The sequence below is a fragment of the Haplochromis burtoni genome, unplaced genomic scaffold (assembly GCF_018398535.1).
Source record: "Haplochromis burtoni strain Fernald_Lab_line unplaced genomic scaffold, NCSU_Asbu1 Contig_542, whole genome shotgun sequence".
In the NCBI taxonomy this organism is placed as follows: Eukaryota; Metazoa; Chordata; class Actinopteri; order Cichliformes; family Cichlidae; genus Haplochromis; species Haplochromis burtoni.
This window is the reverse complement of record NW_024582903.1, coordinates 164,690-189,098: the sequence shown is the minus strand read 5'-3', so window position 1 is coordinate 189,098 and position 24,409 is coordinate 164,690. Positions and strand designations below refer to the sequence as shown.

At 49.2% G+C, this 24,409-nt stretch overlaps 2 protein-coding genes across 4 annotated transcripts in view; one reads left to right on the top strand and one right to left on the bottom strand.

Moving 5' to 3' along the window:
- The window catches only part of LOC102314242 (ATP-binding cassette, sub-family F (GCN20), member 3), a gene marked incomplete in the record, with an annotated part of 18,322 nt that extends 16,205 nt beyond the window's left edge, over nucleotides 1-2,117 (bottom strand). Inside the window, 1 exon segment of the mRNA XM_014329401.2 lies at nucleotides 1,086-2,117.
- On the top strand, nucleotides 395-18,993 carry lrch3 (leucine-rich repeats and calponin homology (CH) domain containing 3). 3 transcript variants are annotated; one of them, XM_005947853.3, is made up of 20 exons: nucleotides 410-743; nucleotides 2,133-2,277; nucleotides 2,739-2,865; nucleotides 2,950-3,055; nucleotides 4,225-4,361; nucleotides 4,437-4,546; nucleotides 4,660-4,753; nucleotides 5,103-5,208; nucleotides 5,555-5,697; nucleotides 5,919-5,974; nucleotides 6,054-6,099; nucleotides 6,172-6,285; nucleotides 6,374-6,418; nucleotides 8,391-8,444; nucleotides 11,372-11,402; nucleotides 11,487-11,600; nucleotides 11,686-11,777; nucleotides 11,851-11,988; nucleotides 12,057-12,134; nucleotides 14,897-18,993. In XM_005947853.3, exons 1-20 carry the CDS (start codon nucleotides 512-514, stop codon nucleotides 15,056-15,058), a joined length of 2,130 nt encoding a protein of 709 aa, XP_005947915.1. In that variant the 5' UTR covers nucleotides 410-511; the 3' UTR covers nucleotides 15,059-18,993. The 3 variants fall into 3 exon arrangements, with proteins under 3 accessions (XP_005947917.1, XP_005947916.1, XP_005947915.1); XM_005947854.3 differs by lacking the exons at nucleotides 8,391-8,444; nucleotides 14,897-18,993 and adding an exon at nucleotides 12,581-14,033 and having other exon boundaries at nucleotides 408-743; XM_005947855.3 differs by lacking the exons at nucleotides 2,133-2,277; nucleotides 2,739-2,865; nucleotides 2,950-3,055; nucleotides 14,897-18,993 and adding an exon at nucleotides 12,581-14,033 and having other exon boundaries at nucleotides 395-743.
- The last annotated feature ends 5,416 nt before the right edge of the window (nucleotides 18,994-24,409 follow it).

The following is a 24,409-nucleotide window of genomic DNA, read 5'->3' as shown; positions in this document are numbered from 1 at the left end:
TGGGGGGGGGGAAACAATAACAATAATAATATTTATATTTATAACAAGGTGCAATAATGACTAATGTGCAATAATAACAGTGTGCAATACACATACAGTTATTCATTTTTATTACTAAGTTAATATACTGTGTTGTATCGTGTCGTGTTACATGTAGTGCCGACGTAGGACAGTTTTCCAACTTCATTGAACTATTGTACTCTGTATGACTGTGCAATGACAACAAAGAGTTATATATCTTATCTAATAGTACTGTAGTATTGCAGTTTGATTAGTAGTATTACACTAGTACTAAATTATAGTAGTATAGTGATGCCAATATTACAGCAGTACTAATAATACTACAGTAGTATTGCAGCTGCACTATAGCAGTAATAAAGTAGTAGTACTGCAGTAATACTACAGCATTGCTCGCTTCGTCTTGTTGTCCAGCGCCGCAATGCGCATGCTCCGGCCTGGACTTTAGGGTGGGAGTTAGCCGTTAGCACCGAGCTAACAGCCGGAGCGTGTAATGGCGGCCTCGGTGTTGTTGGGCTCTGCGGACAGCGCCGGACTCAGCTTCACCATCGGGGGCGGCGGCACCGGGAATAGTAACGGACTGGGCCCGGCGCCCTGGAACCGTTCTCTGGACCGAGCGCTGGACGAAGCCGCGGCCACCGGGAGCTTGAACCTGAGCGGCAGGAAGCTGAAGGAGTTCCCCCGGTGCGCCGCCAACCACGACCTGACCGACACCACCAGGGCCGGTGAGTGAACCGCACCGGGACCCGGCCCGGCGGCGGGCCGTGTATGGCGGGCCGTGGGCGGTGGCTTAGTCCGGAGTGCTTTGGGGAAGTCGGGTTTGAGGCTGCGGGTAGGCTGGGACACCGTCAGGCCGGTGTTGTGACAAACATCGAACTCAGAAATCGGCACCGTGTCGGGGTTCCGCTGCCTTTACCGGGCTCTCCGAGCGGAGAGTACCGGCGCAGACAGGCAGTCACAGTGAATCCGGGGACCGAGCCCGCCGGCAGAGGCGTTTTTGTACCGGACGGTTCGGGTCTGAGCCCGGTAAGCTGCTCTTAGCATGTTAGCAAGGTTAGCGCGGTTACCTGCGTGCTGCCGCCGGGTTTAAAGCTGCGGTTAACGGCTCTCACTGCGGGGAGGCTGAGAGGTTGTCACCTGATCTCCGAGGTGACGGCTCGTGCCGCTTCACCTGCCAGCTTGTTTGTTAGCATGTTAGCTCTGCTCCCGACAGCCTGTAAACACTGCGGAGGAGGCGTGCGGGGTCACCGGGGCGAGGGGAGGCTGACCACCCGCGGGGGGGGGCTGAAGTCAGAGACTGGGCCCGAAGGTGACCACACACCTGGCTGGCTTTGCTTTGTTCGACTCGATTAGATAACGAGCCAGGAGGACACAGAGGCGACTCCGCCTGCCCGGGCCGGCGTGCCGAGCAAAACAAACGTACAGAACAAACAGCATTGATTATCGATCAGCTGATCGAAGCCCGCCATGCTGATGCTGCACGTGCTCCTTTCATTCACACTAAATTGCACCCAAACCGATATTCGCTGTACGTAGCCTGCAATGACGTCACAGTTTAACGTGTTTGATTGGGTTTCGTCATCTCCCTGGACATACTCGGGAAGCACGAGACCGGAAACAAACAAACACGAGTGTTTCGCGTGTGTGCCATGAATTGAGTGAGTGCCGCCCAGGTGCGATGCTTGACCAGGCTGATGTTGGATGAGGGGGGAAGACTGCTCCGCGGATCCTGAGCCTTGCAGGATTGTATCAGCACAACAAATGCTTCATAGGCGGGTCTGTGAGCAGTACCTGTCCATACCTGTCCAGGCTCCTCCTCTCTCTGAGCTGAGGCTTCACAGCTGCTTCACTCAGCTCGCTCAGTATCTCTGCTTTAGAGTCACAACATCGCCCATCTCAGAGTATCTCACATTTCTGTGTGTGCAGAGTGAGCAGGGGCCAAGCGTCCCCTCTGCGCTCTGCAGTCCTCGGAGGCGGGTTATGTTCATGTGTGAGCTCTGTGTGTGCGCGGGTCACGAGCAGCTTCAGGAACACGTGTGTGTGTGATCTCGGGTTAACCTGTACCATGTGTGTGTGCGTGATCTCGGGTTAACCTGTACCGTGTGTGTGTGCAGATCTGTCTCGTAACCGGCTGTCGGAGCTTCCTCTTGAGGTTTGTCTCTACGTGTCTCTGGAGAGTCTGAACCTGTACCAGAACTGTCTGCGGTCGCTGCCTGACGGCCTGCTCAACCTGCAGGCGCTTACCTACCTGAACCTCAGGTAACACACACAAAGACACACACACCTGTGCAGTTGTGTGCCTCAGGTCTGTTTCATTTATCACGAGCTCCACGCTCTGTCAGACGGCACCAAACAGGAAGTCCTCTGGCATGTCCTCACCTTGTGGCGTGCTTTTCTGTGGGTGACCTGTGGGTGCTGCTCACTAAACCGACGGCTTGAATGCTGCTGATTTTATTGGTCGGAAACCATGAAGCCCACTTTTGGTGTCATCAGCAGGACCAGAAGGAATCTGGAAGCGTCTCCTCGTCTTCTTCTGCTTTTTGTCTTCCTCTTCTTCTCTGCTCTTCATCGTCTTTCTTTTCTTTGTCTCATTCTGTTTTGTCTTGTAGTCCTCCTCTTCCTCTGTTCTCTGTCACATGCACACTTGTCACATGTTTACCGATGACAGCTGGATGCCTGTGTCTCTGACCCCGCCCCTCTCTTAATGCCCCTCCCCTCAGTCGGAACCAGCTGTCGGTGCTGCCCGCCGTCGTCTGCGGCCTCCCTCTGAAGGTTTTGATCGCCTGCAACAACAAGCTGGTTTCCCTGCCGGAGGAGCTGGGACAGCTGAGGCACCTCACCGAGCTGGTCGGTCCTCTCACGCCGCACGTCGGCATCCTCGCTGACCGATTGGAGCGCTTATTGATTATCGTTATCTTTGATCGCCCACAGGATGTGAGCTGCAACGAGATCCAGATTCTGCCTGCTCAGGTGGGCCAGCTGGAGGCTCTAAGAGACCTGAACATCAGGAGAAACCACCTGGTCCGACTGCCACCAGGTACACACACAAACGCGTGAAACGATGGTGACCGCTGTGTTCACAGCCTGGAGTCTGCGCTGTCTGTTACTTATTGATCAGTTATTGTTTCTGTATCAGCCGATCAGCTGACTCAGGCCCTGATAAATGACTGCAGGTTAAATTAGAATAAAACACCTGGATCGCGCTGCCAATCTAAGCTCCTCCCACTGAGCTGTCAGTCAGCCCACGGCAGAGGGCATGGCTCAGACCAGACTAACCCACTGATGGGTCTGGTGCTCCTGTGTGAGCGTGGAGCTCCTCCTCCCCCCGTGCACATGCAGATGGGTGAGCTGCAGTTTTTAACCTCTGACCCAAACATCAGTGTCGTGAATCTCCACCCGTCAAAGCAACGTGATTAAAGTCACCACACAGGCCGAACAGCAGGGGCACGAAGCGCCCGCTGTTGTGTTCAGGTTTCAAAGCGGTCGCGGCATTTCCTGCTATCTTTCCAAAGAGCTGCTGTCTCTCTCACAGCTCAGTCGCCGCCACATTTCTCTGCTTGTCTCGACTCGTCTGTGAACTCCTGAGCGAGTTCTGACGGCGAGTCAGATTTAGTTTTTTTACAGCTGAGTAGTAAAATCCTAGAACAGGCGATCCACAGTTTTCACCTGACGTCAGAGCTACGGGGACACGCCCACCCAGCAGGTAAAAACAGTATAGTCGTTTGCACGTCTTTGAATTTAACTGAATGGCAAATCACACCAATCCCTGACGCTCCACCGCGACCCCGGCGGTCAGCACAGCTCGTTTAAACTCACTTATCTACCCAGATCAAAACCAGACATAGCGGTCAGTCCCGGCAGCAGTGCGAGGCGATACTCCACGCCACGTTCAGGGATCTGAAGGTGCCTGGGCGCAGTGTAGATCCACAGCAGTCATAGGTCGTCTTGGTTTCTTTAATTTTCCTCCAGGATGATGAGACAGTAAAAAACACGTGCAGTACTGCCAATTGTCCACTAGTGGCCATTAGTAATAATTGGTAGTATTTAGGTGTGCCCCGCCTTTCGCCCTATGGTAGCTGGGATAGGCTCCACCCCTCAAAAGAACGGATGGAACCATAAGAAGAAGAGAATTGAGTCATTGTGTTGTCAAACCTGGGAAGTGAAGCGTGATGGCTCGTGGAGTAATCTGATTGGTCGTCCCTGCAGAGCTGGCCGAGCTGCCTCTGGTGCGTCTCGACTTCTCCTGTAACAAAGTGACCTCCATCCCCGTCTGTTATCGCCGCCTCACGCAGCTGCAGACCATCGTCCTCGACAACAACCCGCTGCAGACCCCGCCCGCTCAGGTACGCAGGAAGTGACCTCGCAGGCATCCCTGTGCAGGTGTCGGTTCAGAGCTAACGTCTGCTTCCTGTCTGCAGATCTGCATTAAAGGGAAAGTTCACATATTTAAGTACCTGAATCTGGAGGCCAGCAAGACGACGCCGGACCTGCCCGAGTACGACAGACGACCTCTGACCTTCAGCTCCTGGTCTGCGCACGCACACACACACACACACACACACACACACACACACACACACACACAAAAGCTGCTGCTCTTTCACAATAAAAGCCTTTGACTCTCTCACTTTGCCCCATCAGTGTGGATGAGCTTTACCCCGGGCGTCCCTACGGAGCGCTCGACTCCGGCTTCAACAGCGTCGACAGCGGAGACAAGAGATGGCTGAGCAACGAGGTCACACACGCACACAGACACAAACACACACAGTGTTTCGTCACGGCAGCCTCGATGTTCTGTTTTCTTTTAGTTTAATGAGTCGACGACACGTATCCTCCATCGTGACCCCTGTTGACCCCTGACCCTTTAACGGTGGAGGATTTTTACATGAACTGTGCTGTAGCAGATAAATGTGTGGTTAGCGTGGCTCACACCAGGGCGAGCCCGTCAGGCATTGCTAAACGATCAGAGCTGTGCCGACCCACAGAATAATAAGCCCACCCATCGCAGCCTGCTGGTGTTGAGCCGCTGATTTCGCTCCTGCTCGAGCTCCGTTTGCAGAAACCGCGCTGTCTCCTCTGTGCAGGCCTCAGAGGAGCTGTCGGAGCTGCCCCAGCGAGTGGCTGACATCAGCCGAGACCAGAGGCAGCGAGGAGGCGCGGCGGGAGGAGCGGCGCTGCCTAATGGCACATGTGAGCGTTTCTCTGATCTCACATCAGTTTAGAGGTTGAGGCGGTAAAACAAACGCACCTGAGCCTGGTACACTGCTGAGGAAGATGAAGCCGAGCGTGTTAGTGGAAGGTTGGCTCCGGCTGCTTCAGTATCATCAATTCAGATCAGTGTGACGTGGCTCATGGTTAGGACAGGTGAAACTGGTAGAAGCTCTCACCTGCACAGACGTCTCCATCAGCTGGTTCGAAGTTACGCTCCACAGCTGCCAGCCAGTCGGAATCCAGAGTACTCGGAGTGAATGTGGTGAGTGATGGAGCTGATTGGTGCTTCTCGTCTGGATCGTCTCCTCCTCTGTGTGTGTGTCAGATGGGGAGTTGGAGCAGATCGACTTCATCGACAGCTGTGCGGGTGAGGAGGAGGAGGAGGAGGGGAGGAGTCGTGGGGGAGGAGACAGGACCAGCCTGAGCTCTCAGTTCATGGCTTACATCGAGAGACGCATCACCAGAGAGGTGAGAGCTCCGCCCACAGGAAGTCACACCTGCGACTCACATGCACCCCACAATTGCTTGTCGTCTTTTAACTACAGTCTTTACAGTAAGCCTTTTTACACAGACTTCTGAAAGGTCAAAGGTCGAGTCTGTCGGTGGTTTGAGGTATAAACTGATAATTGTGGTGTAAAATCTGAGCTTTATTGTGAAAACCCTGTGTGACTTCCTGTCTCTGTGCTCAGGGTTCTCCTGTGAAAAGCGGCTCTTCGAGGATGGAAGACCCGAGGAGACACAGCAGGTACGGTCCTCGTTCACCTTTATCACACCTGCTCTTTTCACTTCCTGTCTGGCTTACTGTGTCAACTCGTGTCCCTCAGGGGTGGAGTCGATAGCGCCGCGGCCGCATCTGGCTCACACGGACAGGTAAGGCGTCCTCTTACCTGTGAGGTAGAAGCTGAGCACAGCTGCAGCAGCACTGACGGTCTGTGTCCTCAGAGAGGCGGCGTGGAGAGGATGAGGAGGGAGGCGCAGCTCGCCGCCATGAGGTACGACGAGGAGCGGCAGAAGAACCGCTCGCTGCAGAGGGACAACGTGAGCGGACACGCCAAGGTACGAACGGTACCAGTTTAACTGGTGACGGCACGTTATTGATCGCTGATCAGCTGTTATTGATCGAAACTCTGTTGATGCTTTTCAGCATAAAGCAGCTCCGAGTCCCACGAAGGCCAGTCCTGACACAGAGGTGAGTCTGTGTGTGTGAGTCTGTGTGTGTGAGCGTGTGTGTCTGTGTGTGAGAGCGTGTGTGTGTGAGTGTGTGAGTCTGCGTGTGTGAGCGTGTGAGTCTGTGTGTGTGAGCGTGTGAGCGTGTGAGTCTGTGTCTGTGTGTGTGAGTCTGCGTGTGTGAGCGTGTGTGTCTGTGTGTGAGTCTGCGTGTGTGAGCGTGTGTGTGAGTCTGCGTGTGTGAGCGTGTGAGTCTGTCTGTGTGTGTGTGTCTGTGTGTGTGTGCGTGTGTGTGTGTGTGTGTGTGTGTGTGTGTGTGTGTGTGTGTGTGTGTGTGGTGAGCTTCACTGACCTTGTTGTGTGTGTGTGTGTCTTGTGTGTGTGTCTGTGTGTCGTGTGTGTCTGTGTTGTCTCTGCCTGTGTGTGTGTGTGTGTGTGTGTGTGTGTGCTTTGTGTGTGTGTGTGTGTGAGTGGTGTGTGTGTGAGGGGGGGGGTGTGTGTGTGTGTGTGTGTGTGTGTGTGTGTGTGTGTGTGTGGTCTGTGTGTGTGTGTGTGTCGTGTCGTGTGTGTTGTGTCTGTGTGTGTGTGTCTGTGTGTGTGAGTCTGTGTGTGTGTGTGAGTCTGGTGTGTGAGCGTGTGTGTGTGTGTCTGTGTGTGACGTGTGTCTGTGTTGTGTGAGTCTGTGTGTGTGTCTGTGTGTGTTGTGTGTGTGGTCTGGTGTGTTGTGTGTGTGAGTCTGTGTGTGTGTGTGTTGTGTGTGTGTGTGTGTGTGTGTGTGTGGTGTGTGTGTCTGTGTCTGTGTGTGAGTCTGCGTGTGTGGCTGTGTGTGTTGTCGTGTGTGTGTGTCTGTGTGTGTGTGTCTGTGTGTGTGTGTGTGTGTGTCTGTGTGTGAGTCTGTGTGGTGTGTGTAGTTGTGTGTGTGTGTGTGTGTGAGTGTGTGAGCTGTGTGTGTGGTGTGAGTCTGTGTGTGTGTCTGTGTGTGTGTGTCTGTGTGTGTGTGTGTGTGTGTGTGTGTGTGTCTGGTGTGTTGTGTGTCTGTGTGTGTGTGTTGTGTGTGTGTGTGTGTGTTGTGTGGTTGTGTGTGTTGGTGTGTTGTGGTTGTGTGTGTGTGTGAGTCTGTGTGTGAGTTGTGTGTGTCTGTGTGTGTGTGTGTGTGAGTCTGTGTGTGTGAGTCGTGTGTGTGTGCTGTGTGTGAGTCTGTGTGTGTGTGTGTGTTGTGTGTGAGTCTGTGTGTGTGTGTGAGTCTGTGTGTGTGAGCGTGTGTGAGTCTGTCTGTGTGAGTCGGTGTGAGTCGGTGTGTACCTCTTTGTGAACAGGTGTTGTTAAATGATGCAATAATAATAATTCGTGATTGGTTTGATGGAATCAGAGTCATAACGTTTCACTTCCTGTGTCACTTCCTGTAACGATGGAGGCGTGTGATTCACTTGCTGATGATTGGTTGGCTCAGAGGTAAACATGGTGCTGTGTGAGGCTGACAGAAAAACGCCGGCGAGTGTGGGCGCGATTAGTCGGTCGGTTTTTATCGGCACGTGCGTTCACTTTCAAACGTCTAACAAAGATAAATGAAGACATGGAGGTCAAGGGTCATCCTGTCGGGGTCAGGCCTGTCTCGTAAGTTAACCCCACCTCCACAGCCCATGGTGACCCAGGGCGACTCCCGCTCCCTCACTCGCTGATCTGTCCCATCTGACCGGTGCTGAGAGCTGAGAGTGTTTCAAACTGTGGAGCCAAGCACGCATGACCTCTGACCTCTGACCTCTGACATGGGAGCAATGTGGAAAATCGTTTTTTTTCCAAATATCTGAGAGAAAACGTAAAGCTGCACGACTCAGCAGGTAACGATCTTCTAATAGCGATGGTTATTAGAAGCTCGCACAGTGAGTCTAGCCCCGCCCCTGTTTAAACCACACCCCTCATTCGCCACGCTCTCACCTGTATGTTAGTATTTGTTAATGTGTTTGTGTGTCTGTGGTTTCTGTTTGTGCGCTCAGAACGTCTACCCCTCCCGACGCTCCACCCACACAGACGACTCCGCCCTGTTCATGGTAAGAGTATGGCCCCACCCCCAACAGCTACTAACTGATTTTCAGAGCAGGGTCGCTCGGGTTTGTGTGCAGAAGCGTTTGGAGGACAAACTGCGTCCGCACTGCGTTTCCTCATCGTGCTGTTATTTTGTAAATATATTTATCAGCTGCTCAGTGTTGTGGTCTCGGCTCGAGCGCGTGAAACTCGTCTGGGTGTAAATATGTTTTACGTGGTTGATTATCGGGTTCGTTTTCATCTTGTGGTTGGCTTCTCGCCGCTGTATGAACCACGTGAACCGGCGGCACGGTCAAAGTTTTGATGTCGTGACATGGAGGAGCTCCAGATCAGTGACAAACTTGAATGAAGGTTAAAGGTCGAGGTGAGAAACGAGCTCTCATTTTAGCGTTACGCAGACAGACGTGTTTCTCTCTGTGGATCACTTTGACCCCACGCTCGATCGCACTGGAGCCGTGTTAGTCTGTGTTGGCAGAGCGCTCTTATTTTGAAAAAGCACACAAACCCGAGGGATTCTGAGGACTGAATCAGCATGAACACACCTGTCCACCTTTCCTCTAAGCCCCACCCAGCACCACCTGTTCTTATCCTCTTCCTTTACCCCTTTCCTATCTACTCCTCTGGGCTCTGAGTGGCTACTGTGACTGTGGTGATGACATGTTAGTCTATAAAGGGTCACACGGCGCGTCCATAAACTGGTTTAAACTGGTTCAGGAGTAACCCGAGCAGCAGCGGTTACTCTCTCAGGTTCAGTTTGGTCTCTTTTCAGCATCTACTTCCTGTCACATGGTGATGTTTGTCTCCGCCCAGCAGAGACCCTCGTTGTGAACTTTAGTTTAACAGTCTGGCCGCTCTGCTTCTGTAGCATCATCACGTGTCAGCTGACCTCATTGTTCTCTAAACATCACCGACGGTGACGGCGGCGCTCGCAAATCCTTAGAAAAACTTTATTGTCACAGCCAGGAGAACAAACACTGATCGTCTCACTGGAGCTGAAATTGTTGGACCCAGAGGTGATTAACGCTGTGGGTGTGTCCCGTGAGCATCGGCACTTCCTGTGGAGAGACTGAGGTGGTAAAGTTTGTGCGACGCGTTTCCTAAACCTGCCGAGCTGTCGGAGCTTAAATTCACTGAAACAGACGATGAGCTGAAAGCACCTGCACGTCATTAACACCTGAATCTCTGCATTAACTACTTCTTCTTCTCTTCTTCTTCTTCCCCTTTTCTTTTTTCCTCATCTTCACTTCCTCCTCAGTTTGCTCCTCCCCCTTTCTTTTTATCTCCGCCCTCGCCGCCTTCCTTCCTGTCTGTCTGCGTGTCTGTCTGTGTGTCAGTGTGTCCTGGTGTTTGAGATCGACTTTGACACAAACACGATAAAGAGGCGACCTGGCTCACACAGACAGGTGACACACGCCTTCCACGCGTCCGTCCCTGCTGGACGCAACGTTCACTGACATCACTGCTCTTCCTTTCTTTTTATTTGGCCCCTCCCCTGTCTGTCTGTCTGTGTCTCAGTCTGTGGCTGGACTGTCTGTAGACGGCTGTTATTCTCACACTTCTGATAGCGCCACCTCCTGTCTGCTGCAGGTACTGCACTGTGCATGCTGCACTGTGTCCGCATGCTTGACCTTCAAAGTGAGGCAGTTTCTAGGAGGCGGAGTCAGCGGTTTGTCGTTACAATATTTCATTAGCAACACCAGGTGTCACTGGGCCTCATTCGCAAACCTTGGACAGGTAAACGTGGGACGGTCCTTTGAGGTGTCTCGCTGCACGTCGTTTCTCTTTGGTCCGTTTCAGTTTGCAAAAAGTCGAAAAAACCAAAACAAACGTGGTGATGTTAACGGGGCCGAACGGCGTTGGACATGGCGACGATCGTAGACCAGTCGTCTGTCAGGTGCTGCCTGTCTGCTGACTTCCTCCTTCTCTTTCCGTCGGCGCTCAGGTCTTTTTCTTTTCGTTTTTCCACGAGTCTCAGGCTACGTCCACACGTACCCGGGTATTTTTGAAAACGCAGATTTTTCTATGCGTTTGCGCCTTTCGTCCACACGTAAATGGCGTTTTCGGTCACTGAAAACGGAGATTTCTAAAAACTCAGTTTTTGCGTTTACGTGTGGACGAGGTAAACGCAGAAAACCCAGCGTCAAAGGTGTGCGCCACGTTGTTTCGGTGAAATGAATTTCTACAACACTGTTACTGTTACTCTGCAGTGTTTACATGCGTACACACACACAGTTACTGTCCCTCCACACAGACGACTCAGTTCTGCTTCTATGCCCCATCTTTGTTTACTCTTTCCCACCCAGGCTTATCGACTTCTGATTGGCCAACATTTCTACACGGATAGAGATATAGCGCCACCTGCCTGTTCCTAGCAGCGTTTTCCTTCGTGTTTGGCTTTTATGTGTGGACGGGATTTTTTTTGTATAAACGAAAACGGAAAATCTTCATTTTCAAAAATACCCGTGTACGTGTGGACGTAGCCTCATTGTGTTTCAGTCCGGTGTTTTTAACCGCTGCCGTGGAAGCCGAGCGTCCTCTGGCGTTCTTTCTCATTAAAGTGAGAAATGACTGCGATTCGCTGTCGTGTTGTTCATGTTTCACGTGTGTGATTTTGCTGACGCGTGTTCGGTGAATGAGGCCCGGTGTCCACTGCAGGACGTCCCAGTTACAGACGTCATTTCACTGTTTCAGGAAAGAAGTGGTCTTGGCCCCGCCCCCAGAGCAGCTGTTTTTGTTCAGTCACATGATCAGAAATACCTGTGAAGAGTACCTGAGTGATTCCACTGAATGTTAATCAGTATTTTACCTGAAATGACATCATTAGCGTTGACACACCTGAGCAGCCTGGAGCTAGCAGCACACCTGAAGCTCGCTGCCTCGCACTGACCTCCAGGTGTGTCCAGCTGTGTGACTGTGTTGTGTTGTCCCACAGGGTGAGGACCGAGCTGCTCTCTCTCCTACAGGTAAGACCGACAGTTTACCGAAGCCCCTCCCCTCCCCAGTGTTCGCCTGCCTCCCGCTCACACCTGGATTTTCTCTTCTTTCAGCCAATCAGTCGCCGTCTTACCCCAGCTCGGGGGGCGTGGCCTCCTGTCGAACTACCAATGTGCGGCCAGAGAGCTTCCTGTTCCGGCTCGCGCAGAGGGAGGAGAAGAGGAAAGGTGAGGTCCTGTGGGGGTGTGTCCTCAGCCTCACTCACCTGTCAGGTGTGCTCTGTGTGACTGCTGTTCCCTCTCTGTCCTCCAGGTGATACCTCTGCTCCTCCGAGCCAGGAGGAGGCTCCCGCCGCTCCTCCTCTTGCTGCAGAGGACGTCGAGGTGGTGGAGCAACTCAGGAAGGTGCGTACCTGGACTCACCTGGGTGGGTTACCTTGTTCACAGGTGACTGATCAGCCCTCTCTCTCCCTCCAAGAACATCGAGGCTCGTCTCAAAGTGTCACTGCCGAGTGACCTGGGAGCAGCCCTGACGGACGGCGTGGTTCTCTGTCACCTGGCCAATCACGTGAGGCCGCGGTCCGTCCCCAGCATCCACGTCCCCTCCCCTGCCGTGGTGAGTAAAGTGTTAATGTGTGCGCTGCTGTTCAGGTGTGCCCCGCTGACTGTCCCGTCTGCCCGCAGCCCAAACTCACCATGGCCAAGTGCCGCAGAAACGTGGAGAACTTCCTGGAGGCGTGTCGCCGCATCGGAGTCCCACAGGTACCATGCACACCTGAGCGATGAACGAACAACAGCAAATCCAAATGTTCCCCATCAGTCCTCCTGCCAGACGAGCCGATGCCTTTAATGAAACGGGGCCCGCTGGGGTTTTTATTGAGAGTGACCTTTGACCCCGGCTCGGAGATTTCAGACACGGGTTCGGCCTCTGCTGCTGACGCTGTCATTAAACCTCAGTGTGATCTGCAGCACGCCGCCATGACTGATGGGGCGGGGCTGGGTAGTCATAAATACGCGTGTGGTTTATCATAACGAACCAACCAATCGGGCTGGACGACTGATGGTGAAGTTTGAAGTTTCTTCTTCTACTAACGCCTCTCTTCCTCTCTGTCATCGTCCCGCCTCTCATCGCTCCCTTCCTCCTTCCGTGCGTCTCTCCTCTGTTCTTCCTCCCCCGTGTCCATCTCACCCAACACGCACGCACTCAGGACCATCTCTGTTCAGTGGGCGACGTCCTGGAGGGGAAAGGGGGCGGGGTTTATGCCACAGTGGAGGTGCTGCTCTCCATGGCTCCTCCCCTGGTCAGCCTGTCCCCTCAGGTCCAGCTGGCCGGCTTCGCCCTCTTTTACCTGTCTGTCATGTCGGTGCTGTGTGCCATTTATGTGCACCTGGCGCCGCACGTCTGACGCCGAGCGAGCCGAGGGCGATCTCGCCGAGTTGCACGCAGCGGGCGTGAATTTATCCCAGCAATGTCCCCTCAGAGTCTCCGTTCACCACAGTAACGCAGGAATCCTGCCCTGGATCTGTCGTAGTACTGCCACCTTTCAGGTTACGTTAGTTTAGCACAAAAACTGGGCCGAGGAGAAGAGCCTGGCTCCGATTGGTCCGTCTGTCTCCTGACGTGTGCAGCGGCGTCTAGTCTGTAGACACGCCCATCTGCGGGACCTGACGCTGCTCCTGAGGCTCTGATCCTGGCCCTGTAGACGTGTTCAGGTCAAAGGTGAAGACTCAGATCAGCGTGGGGCGATGCTCGCCACTCGAGTTAGAGCGTCTGTCATCGGCCAATCAGCTGTGGGCTCAGAGGAACATCCGAGCAAGTTCACTCCAGCAGCTGGATCAAATGCTCTCCCATATGCTTTGAAATCATCCATAAGCCGTTCCTCTCTCACCTGTACAGGTGTGCGTGTCGCAGCCTCCTTGCTGATTAATAGAAACATTTTCTGCTCACGCTGACGACGATGAACATCCAGCCCCCCCCCGTGACCCTTTGAGTGACCGATGCTCCGCCCAGTGGGCAGGTAGAAGGCGTGAGGCACAGAAGAGTTGAGTGTTTGAGCCAGAGGACCATGTGACCCCTCAGTCGGACCTGGACGATCCCCCAAAGCTCGCCCTCACGCTCGCCTCCTGCCTGTTGGCGTTCTGCCCCGTGCCTTACGTTCCATTTTTTTACTGTTTGAAGTGTCAGCCCCTCCCATCAGAAACACGTCTCCCTGGAAACGACCTCTGAGCACCACATCAGCGTTTCACATGTGGTCTGATGCCTGCATTGACCTCCCGGGTGGCTCTCCGGTCGAAGCGCAGGAACCTTCAGTGTCACCTGTACCGAGGCTCTGGAGACTCCTCCCACTGCAGGACTAGCAGCAACCCCCACAGGTGTGCAGGGTCAGGACACCGACCTGTGATGGCCTCGCCATCGCTCTTATGTCTGTGACGGTGGAAACTCGAGCAGAACAAAGAGGCATCCTGCAGTGGGAGGGGACTCGGCCTCAACGTGGGCGGGTTTCCTGTGGCTCCAACCGGCCGGAGCACGCCGAAGCGTCACAGGATGGGATTGTTCTACGATGAAGAGTGAGGATGAGGATGTCTGAGTGTTTTGTAGACCTGTGCCTCTGCTCTGTTCCTTTTAGAGCTCCATCAATAAAGTTCAGTAAAGCCGCTCGACTCACTTGTCTGTCTTTCAAACACACCTGGAGGTCTTTGCCTCCTGATTGGTTTGTTCCATCGATGCCAGCAATGGCCGCTTCATCCTCTTCACAGAGACCCGACATCAGGTAACACAGTCAAGGTGTAAACTGATGTCAGCACATTAATTTCATGCTTCATACTCGCCTGCAACCCACCGACACTGGACTGGTGTCCTGGTGGAAACCAGCTCCTGCCACTGCAGTCGGTCCACTGGTGTGGCCCAGGACACCTTAGCAGAGCTTCTAGCACGCGTGTTGTGAAGATGACGACACGGCAGTGCCTTATTCTTCCCCCACCAGCAGGGGGTGCTCCCCTCTCTGTAAGCATGAGTGCGTGATCCTGATCCGAGCTTCCTGACAAGTTTGTGCTGCAGTCGCTGCTTTCAGGCCTCACTGAGCTAAAGTCGGAGGTTATTGTTAGTCAGGTGATCGATTAACCTCAGTGCTGATAAACTCCCATGTTTCCTAGCTGTGTGGAAGGTGTGCTGATTGGTGCGTCACCGTGCAAATGTGTTGGAGTTTAAATCTGTACGTGTTTGATGGCAGCCGGCTCAAAACTGACACCTGCCGCTGTGGCACTACACTTCCCATCCGCCTCTTACTTCCTTCTGTCTCCGCCCCCGTCTTTGGCCCACAGCCTTCTGTTCAAAGCTCTCTTACCTGTCTGCTTCCATCTGCACGCCCCGCCCCTTCTTTCCTCCTCCTCCTCCATCATTTTTGCCGTTCCTTGTTTTCATCCTTGCGTTGCCATGGTTTCAGTTATTTTACCTGTTGATTTCGTTTTCCATCCGTTCCCCCTGCCCCTCGCTGTGTCTTCTTCTGTGGTGTTTGTCTGTGCAGAGTCAGTTGTGCCTTCCTCTTCACATCCTGGAGGAGCGAGGGCTACCCCAGGTGGCCGTGACCGTCGGCGCCCTGCTCAACCTGGCCCCGCCCCGACACTCCAGCACCACAGCGACCCCCACGACGCCATCAACCCCACCGGGGCCGTCTGTCACCATCTAGCCATATTTGCACCCCATTTGTACCAGCCAATCAGAGCTAAGCGTCTCTTAAAGCCTGCATGATGTCATCAGAAAGTGTCCGAAGCTCCTGCAGCAGGGGGCACAATACCACAGTGATGGGTTCTGAGCTCCTATTGGTCAGTGCTGTATGTATGGAAGCCCATTTCGGGGGGGGGGGGATGCTACCCAATTACCTCGGCTGAAATGAATTTTAAAGTAAAAGATGAATCGAATATTTAAGGTCGTGTCTGAATGACAAAAAAATATTTCACAGGTGAGACCTTCAGGCACCTCATAGGTGCAGGTTCAATTCCCCACGGCCACTTGCTGCCCGCTCTCTGCTGACCAATAAAGGCTCAGCGCCCCCAAAATACAAAGTAGAGTAAAACGTTCAGACGTTTGCAGCAAGTGTGTTTCCATTTGTGGGCAGAAATGGGCTTCCATCCCACCTGTGCCGTCACTCTGCAGGTGAGGGAGTGGCTGATGGGCAGTGATGGAGACGAGTCGAGCTGAACTGATCTTTACTCTTGCTGCAAGGTTTGTTAGAAATCAGCTTCTCACAGGTGGAGGTTTCACTCTGGACCTATTACACTCATCACAGATGACAGAGCCGCAGAGCAGACCAGATAGGAAGGAGCAAATAATCTGACCAGATTTTAATGCTGTACCTGGTGTAGGCGGAGCTAATCTATTCCATCTGCTGATTATTACAAGTGATAATAATGAGTGCCCTCACCGTGAAACCACATCTGCTTGTGTTTGAGCAGCGGTCCAAAGGAAATCCTCCACGTGTGACAAGGTGAAAAGATAGAAGCTTACCACCTTTGACCTTTGCCCCCTGAGTCTGAGGTAAAGAAGGTAAAATGATCCTCTGATGTCAGAAAAATAACCCAGAGGCAAAGTGGGAGGTGGTTTATTCTACTTGTCAAGTTTTCTAACGGGTGAATCCATGCAGTTCAACATCTGTGTGACGTTGGTTCTACATGCATTTGGTTACCTGTGTAGGCGGAGCTTAGAAACTAATATGCATAATTATTGAGCCAGTGTTAAACACAGACGACTCAAAACCATAAAACTCTGTTAGGTGGATCGTTCTGCTCATTCCAACGTTAGCTCTCACAGAGCGGCTTAGCATGAGTCCCCGTCATCTTGAGCCTCAGCTCAGCTGCTGTCTCACACAAGCCGGTTTAGCTCCTCCGCCTTTAAACGTGCTTTATTCTGATTGGCTGTATCTCACAAGCAGAAGACTTGAACAACAGATGGGTGGAGCTTTTCTCTGTGACATCACACAGATCAATGAATAGAAAAAAAACCTCATAATTCCCAGTAGCTGCAGACACACTGAACTTCCTGTTTAACATGAACATTTGCCACAGAAACAGGAAATGAGAAAGGGAAAAGCACTTTAATTTAAAAAAAAAGTATTTCATGTTCTCAGTAACATCTGATTGATCAATAAAGTCTGAAACTGTCCGGTCTGCACACTGAGATACAGTTGCAGTGCTACTAAGGGCTAACGGAAGCTAACAGCAGTTTTGTTTTGTTTAAATAACACTAATGTATCTTGTGGCTAATATAGCTTAAAGTTAATATTGGCAAAGATAAACTTATTGTAAGCCACATTTAATGGCTAGCGGTGACCTAGCTAAGATGAGTGTGCTTAGTTTAAAATAATAATAATAAAGAGAAAACTATTCCCAGATTACCCATCGCTAACAGTGACGATTCTGAATTTGCTTCAGTCTGAAAATGTAACTGACTGTTAAGGCTAACACTATTAAAACAGAGTAAATGTGTTGGATCACGCTGATCATGCTTGTCATGTTTGCAGAGACACAGGCTGATACTTACGTAGCAGTCTGTTAACAGAAACCAGCTAGCTGGAAGACTAGCTTGAAATAGGTAGCTATAAAAGTATCGTGATGAGTTCAGACTTAACATGAACTACAGCTAGGAAGTGGCCTAAGCTAACGAGTAAGCAGTAGTCTAAAATTGAATAGACTCTCTGCTATCTCTGGGTAAAACTATAATAAGACTAACTTTATGAACTGTTAGATAACAGTACTTAATATTATATATGTGACACAGTTAGCTTTAAAAATACTGACATTTCAAAAGTTCCGTAACTATTTTAACATGGCTAACTGCTGAAGAAAGCTAACACTAATGGTACTCTTATGTCGAGCTAACCACAGAAGGTAGCTAAGATAAAGTCAGGTAAAGCTAACAGCTTGTTTCTAATCTGAAAACGGTCGACGATCGCTTAGTTTATAGCATGATTGCTAAATGCTAATGTTACAGTAGTGGGTTTGATCGTGCCCAGTATTGTCAAAGAAATTATTTATTTTTCCTTTTTGGTTTTTTTTTATAGTTTATTTAGTTTGTTTTTTTTTTTTTTATGCTTTTAGTTTTGCTTTAGGTGGCAGGGCCTCTGCCAGTCTTCCATTGTGGGGCACTTACTCAAATGTGAGCTACTTGCTAACAGTAAATAATATCCCAAAAGAAGCAGCAAGGACAAAGTGTGGTTCAGTTCGGCTCTGTTCGTCTCCAACTGTCCTTATTATGGTAAACACCTTCATCTCGCCGCTGATGAAGAGGAGGATGTCGTCTGTACAGTTTTTACTCATGTCCTTGTGATTTAGGTCAATCATGTGACCTGGCTTTGTGATCACCTGATCAGACCTTTGTCACATGTGCAGCTGAAGGCGACTGGGTGGTTTCTGTTGCATGCTGGGACATTTTTCACCTTGTAAAGGTGGCCCGACTGTTGTGTACAAATATATCCTGTAAATAGAAATTTACTGATGATGCTCTGTATATGAGGCCGAAACCTGGGTGTTACTACGACAACAGAGATGTTTGTGTTGCCATGTCAACAATGGGGGGAGGGGGAGGGGGTTCTTCTCCTGTCAGTGAAGTAAGCAAACAGCTGCTGTACTGTAATTTTATTTATAAAAGTTCGTCTTGACAACAGTGATCAAAGCAATACCTGCTCAGCGTCTCACTCCAACTGGAGCTCCAAAAGGTTCCAACTGCACAAACACAGTCAGGAGGTGCAGCTCAGGTGAAGCAGACTGCTAGCAGCTACAGCCGCTTGTGTCACCATCCGCCTGTCAGGCAGAAGCCACACCCCTAATAATGCAAACAGGTGTCATGAAGGGGCCAGACCCTTTGTGTGTCAGGCTGTAAACATGTGTGTGGGGCTGACTCACTGCTGCCTCTGCTGGACATTAGAGGAACTGCAGCACACATCCTGCCATCTACAGTGGGCGTGGCCTCTGTGTACAGTGATGTCATGAATCTGAGCTGCTGCTGCTTCACTAACCGGAGGAGAAGACTGTGTTTATAATTTAAACTGTAAAGATGAGTAAAGGGGGCTGGTGCTGTGTTCAGGTGGCGTAGGACATCAGCATGCTGACACTACACTAAACACTTGCTGAAGCCTCACTTTGTTTCTCAGTCACCTGAACAGAGCACAACTTGAACAACCTGAATTATGACAAGTAGGCTGGGCCCCGCCCCCTGAACCACCTCCACCAATCAGCTCATCTTAACTGGACTCACCTGAGATCTGAGTGAACCTGATGGGGACAGGTGTGGTGGCTTAGAGGTTTCAGAAAGGTGATGGTGTACAGATGTTTTCTTCTTCAGGCGCTCGTCTTGTGACACCAGCGGGTCACGTGACGTGGGCGGCTGTTTTTCCACTTGTGTGTTTTTGCTGTTTCAGTCATAAAATAAATAGAATGTGGCTTTGATGTTTTTATTGTCTCAACACCGCACACAGGAAGTGGTGAAAAACATGTGGCCAAAAAACGAGAACACCATCAGCTGATTGTGTTCATACTGTAAATGTTTCCTATGTTTTCTGTTTTTCTCTCCTTGGTGTTTTTTTGTTTTGTTTCTGTGAATAAAGTAGAAATATTTGTCACAGGTGAACGTCACGTCTGCAGCTCTGTTCCCGGGTCAGGACGCTGCGACAGGAAGTGCAGTCTAATATAACGTAACACCGGTTTGTGACTGAAAGTATTTATGACTCCTCTGGAGAACAATAATCATGTTTCACGGTAGGATTTTGTGACATCTTTTCAAAGTATGTTTGTAAATCAACCAAGCGACAGCGTGTCACATCAGGGCTGTTTATGAAGAACAGTCTAACTTCACATTCTTTAATGACACGCAGTGTGTGCTCTCATTGATGCTGTGGTGTCCTGGAGTGAGGTGTTCTTAAACAGCGTGGTTTATTACAGGACGTGCGGCAGCGTCCTCACAGGAAGCCCTGAGGCCCCAGATAACATTGTGCTTTAAACTGTGTCATATCAGACGCAATAATCACACCTCCCAAATACTTGGCTCTGAATTTTGCATTTATTTAAATTCAGCTTTAAGCCTAAATCTTCAAACACTTTGGCGACAGTGGGAAGGAAAAACTCCCTTTTAACAGGAAAAAACATCCGGCAGAACCAGGCTCAGGGAGGGGCGGGGCCATCTGCTGTGATTGGTTGGGGTGAGAGAAGGAAGACAGGATAAAGACATGCTGTGGAAAAGAGACAGAGATTAATAACAGGTGAGAACAGAGAGGGCAGCATCATCAGCTCACTGGGTCACTGGAAGGTTCAGAAGGTGGTCAGCTGGTAAGGAGCGACGGCCCAGCCCTGTTGTTGACGATGAAGGTCATCTGTTTAAGGAGTGAGCTGTTGATCAGTCTTCACGTGTCAGTGGGCAGGCGTGTAACCTGAGCCTCAAACACGTGCTTCACTGTGAGATGAAGCAGAGCTTTAACGTCAGGCTGTTTGAGCCTCCACCAGTTATCTGGTAAAATGGCCATGTACCATCTGGTGGTGACCTGACTGCCAGCTCCATGGATCACTTTCAATGTCGAGGTCCATGTGAAACAGAGAGCTGATGATTTCTTTCCTCTGGTTGCAGGTATGCCCCAGGGACCTGTCCTAGGGCCCCTTCTTTTCATCCGCTTGGACACATTTTTGTAAATGCAATATTCACTGTTTCACTGTTATGTTGATGACACCCAGCTTTATTTGTCCACTAAACCTGATTCTGCTCTCCCCCCGTCCTCCCTCACCCTCTGTTTAGCCAAACTAAATTCGCGGTTCTCTTAAAATTTTCTCAAACTCAATAGTAACAAATCTGAGCTCCTCCTAGTCGGCACTAAACAAACGCTATTCACAACTAATAGCTTTTCTATTACAATCAATAACTCGCCGGTCTCCGTTTCCCCATTTGTGAAAAATCTGGGTGTCATCCTTGATAGCACTCTATCTTTTAACTCCCACGTCAATGACATCACTGCATATTTCCAACATTAATCGTCTCCGTCCTTTTCTCTCCCCATATGTCACTGCCATTCTTGTTCATAGCCCGGTCACTTCCCGGATCGATTACAGCAACTCTCTTCTTTTTGGTCGTAGTCAAAAATCTGTCCATCAGCTTCAACGTGTCCAGAACTCTGCTGCTCGTATCATCACCAGGACCCCTTCTATGCACCACATCAGCTCTGCTCTGCAGCAGCTTCACTGGCTTCTGGTTAAATACCGCATCAATTTCAAGACACTTTTGTACACATTCAAGGCTACCCATCATCTCTCGCCTTCATACCTCTCTGACATGGTTCAGATCACCGTTCCTTCTCTGTGTCTCACATCCTCCTCCTCTCTTTCGCTTTCCATCCCTTCCCCCCCGGCTAGCCACCGTGGGGCGCAGGGCTTTCTGCTGCTCTGCCCCCCGTCTTTGGAACTCCCTCCCTCCTGAGATAAGAAACATCACTTCCCTCCCTCTTTTTAAGTCCAGACTCAAAACTCACCTGTTCACATTAGCCTATTCCACATAAATTTTTCCATCCTGCTATTTTAATTTGTTTTATTTATTTGCTCAAAGTTTTATCCTTATTATTTTGTAAATTGTTATGTTTGTTGTTGTTATTGCTTGTGTACAGTGTCCTTGAGTGTTTTGAAAGGTGCTTTCTTAAATAAAATTTATTATTATTATTATTATTATTATTATTATTATTATTTCAACTGTTCCAAACGCTCTTGTGATGAAAGAGTGGCCCTATGGTTTCCTCATTAATGAGTGTTTATTCATCATTATATGAAGATGCAAGAGCCAGGGATAGAAGCACATTTTACAAGACAACATAGGAGCAACTAGAAAGTGCATTTTCTGAAGAAACTGCAGTGTGAATGCTTGAATCTGAATGTATGAGCTGAAATGAATTAATTATTGAATATTAACCTAAAAATGTTGAATGAGCTGGAAAATACAGAGTTTTTAACCTGAAAACAAAAGTGCAGAAATTTTGAAAGCTGATGTTCACACAGAAGAAGTTGGAAAATAGCTGAAAAGTTTTTAAATTTAAATTAGAAAAACCTAAGTAATGAGAAAATACATTTTCGAGTCAGAATGAATATTAAAAGTTAATATTCTTTGAATCACTGAATGACTAAAATGTGATCCCTCCACTTGGATCCACACAGTTTAAAAAGTTTAAATGTCTGAGCTTTGAAAGACATGCTGTTGGAGAGAAAACAACGATGGCGACATTTTGAGGGTAAAATGATGGCAGTAGAGCAAACACTGTGGACACAGCAGCAGTTGAAAGACAAGTGTTTAAGATGAATCTTGGTACAGTGGCAGGCAGAGCTCGTTAAGCAGGCAGGTGTGAGCCTGGTTGCTATAGTGACCGCACCCAATGGCTCCATACACACGCACACAGACATGCGCCTCACTTTTGCCGCTTAAAATGAACAGAAAAGTCAGGCCGAAACAAATCGTTCCCAAATGAAAAGTACAAGTCGTATTGACAAAATTCTTTCACCGTGAGCGACAGCAATGTCCAGTCTACCAAATTCTCAGTTTTCATGCCTGTGGAGCTTATTATATGGATGTGGTGACAGTGGAAAGACACCATGCTCTTCTGATTTTCAAACGAACCTTCTGAGCCATTTTAACATTAGAGTCTATGGAAGAGTTGGAGAGAGGAGGCTGTGCATTGGTGGCATTTATGAAAGAACCATAACACCTAGTACAATAGTAAACACATTGGATGAAAGAGGACAGCGATAGCTACGTTTTGAGGGTAAAATCATACCTGTAGAGCAAACGCTGTGGACACAGCAGCAGTTTTAAAAAAGATTTTAAGATTAATTTTTTTACTCCTCTCACTCTAGCCCCAACATTCCGTCCCATACACACCCATTATAAACTCTGAAACGGGTGAAAAAACATCATGAAACTTAAACTGGAACTGAAGAAAAAGTATAATAGATATTGAAAAGATAAATACAAGTTGAATAGTTGAATCTCTTGGCTTCGTTTTAAAGTTTGAATGGTGGCTCTATGTCAATGTATGTGGAAGTAGTAAGAGTTGAAAAATAAGTAAGTTGAATGAGGGTTTGAAGGGTCTCCAGATTGAAATACATGGGAAATTTTTGTTGAAAAAAGTTGAATAAAATTAAAAATATAAATGTTAAAAATGAGAAAAATAGAAGCACACTTTTCCAAAAGAAGAGGAATCTAATGGTGTTTGAATGGTTTTTCTAAGTTGAACAGTTTTGAAGGAGTTAGCGTCCAAAAAACTTACGGAAAAATAATAATAAAGATTCAAAGAACAATACTGTGAATGCTTTTCAAGCATTCACACTAATAAGAAGAAAAATATACATAATTGAAAACATCAAGAATACATAATGACGTCATCTTGTTGTTATGGCAGCAGGTAAAAAACAGACATCCCATCAGTTATTATGGTGTGTGTGTGTGTGTGTGTGTGTGTGTGTGTGTGTGTGTGGCGCCATCTTAGATGAAGACATGAGTGGAACCCCGAAGTGTGCTTTGATTGTAACAATGACATCAGGCTCCGCCCATGCACTACTGAACAAAACTAAGTATGAAAAGGAAAGGAAGAGCAAAACAGTGAAGGGTATATAAAAAGGTCAATATATACAAATAAAGTAAAGCAATAGTCAAACTACAAAAACATATTCCACACAACAGCATCTGCTGGGTAGGATTTAGTGTTGTGGAGCCTGTGAGATGGAAGCCAGGCCTCAGCCTGAGTTTCAGTGCTCTGGTGTCTCCTGCTGATAGCAGCAGGTGGAGCAGGTGGTAGCTGGAGGTGAGGGCCGCTGCGTTCCTGAGGCAGCGGAGCCGTGCAGCTCTGCGTGCACGCAGGGATGACAGCATTTCGTGCTGTTGCTGGGCAGCCAAAGGACATGAGCAGTTTTTGGGGAATGGTGTTTGTTCCTGGGGTGACATCAGATAAGACTCAATCCTGCTTCATAGTGCAGACCTCAGGTGTCTGCAGGTGAGACAGCTGATGGAGAAGGTCAGAGAAAACAGACTGTAATCAACGTTGGAGTTCTGGGTTAAACAGGTAACGCTGCCGTTCAGACCAATCACCACACAGTCACAGAGGCGTTTACCTGGGAGCAGGTGAGGCTCATTATCCTACAGCCAGCTAGAGACTTACCTGACAGGGTGGGATGGAGGGAGGTAATCCGCCCTCTTATTGATACAATAAAGTCAAATATTTGTATTTTAGTTCAATTTCATTTCAAATCACTTTTATTGCCAGATTACATGTGCAGGTACACTGATACAGCACATGTAAGTGAAATTCTTGTGTGCAAGCTTCACAAGCAACAGAGGTGTGCAAAATACAAGAAACATAAGAGCAAGCAAAGTATAAGAATGGGAATCTGAGAATTCTAAGAATAAATATATGTACAAATATAAGAGTGATGCGCTTACTGAATATCAGGGACGTGCAGAGAGGTTTAAAGGGGCGGGTGCTCAAAGTTAAAAAGGGGCACATTGAACCATGCTGAATAACAACAACACACATTCATCAAGAATCTAATATGGGAAGGGCAGGGCTGTGTTGATCTGAGACTGTAGACATTAAAAAGTCCACAGGAGAGATGGTAGCTGATTAAACAAGTGTCATGAGATAATAACAAAATGCAAAGATTGGTGACAGCGCTTGGAACCATAAGGCAACGAAAAACTGTGACATAAACTCGGCTCTGCCTGTGAATCACTCTTTGCTTCTCTTCTTCCTTCCTTCCCATCATTTCATATATCACTCTCCACTTGCTGTCTATCTGAGAACAAGGCACAACTTGCTATTGCAATAAACTATAATCTAATTATCCACACCTAACAACTCTTGCACTTAATCTATAATAAAATGATGACAGAAAAATGTTATAGCACTGCCTTTAGTAGCCTCATACAGCTCCTACTGTTTCCTCCTCATGTCCTTACCAGCCATGTCTGCACAATGTTATATCATGAGTAATATTTTTTTAAATCCAGCTAAATAAAACACACACAT

Excerpts from the sequence above, each read along its gene's own strand:
- lrch3 (XM_005947853.3), top strand. The coding sequence starts at position 512 with ATGGCGGCCTCGGTGTTGTTGGGCTCTGCGGACAGCGCCGGACTCAGC. Across the intron at positions 5,975-6,053 it reads GACCCGAGGAGACACAGCAG|GGGTGGAGTCGATAGCGCCG; the intron begins GTACGGTCCTCG and ends CGTGTCCCTCAG. Across the intron at positions 6,419-8,390 it reads AGGCCAGTCCTGACACAGAG|AACGTCTACCCCTCCCGACG; the intron begins GTGAGTCTGTGT and ends TTGTGCGCTCAG.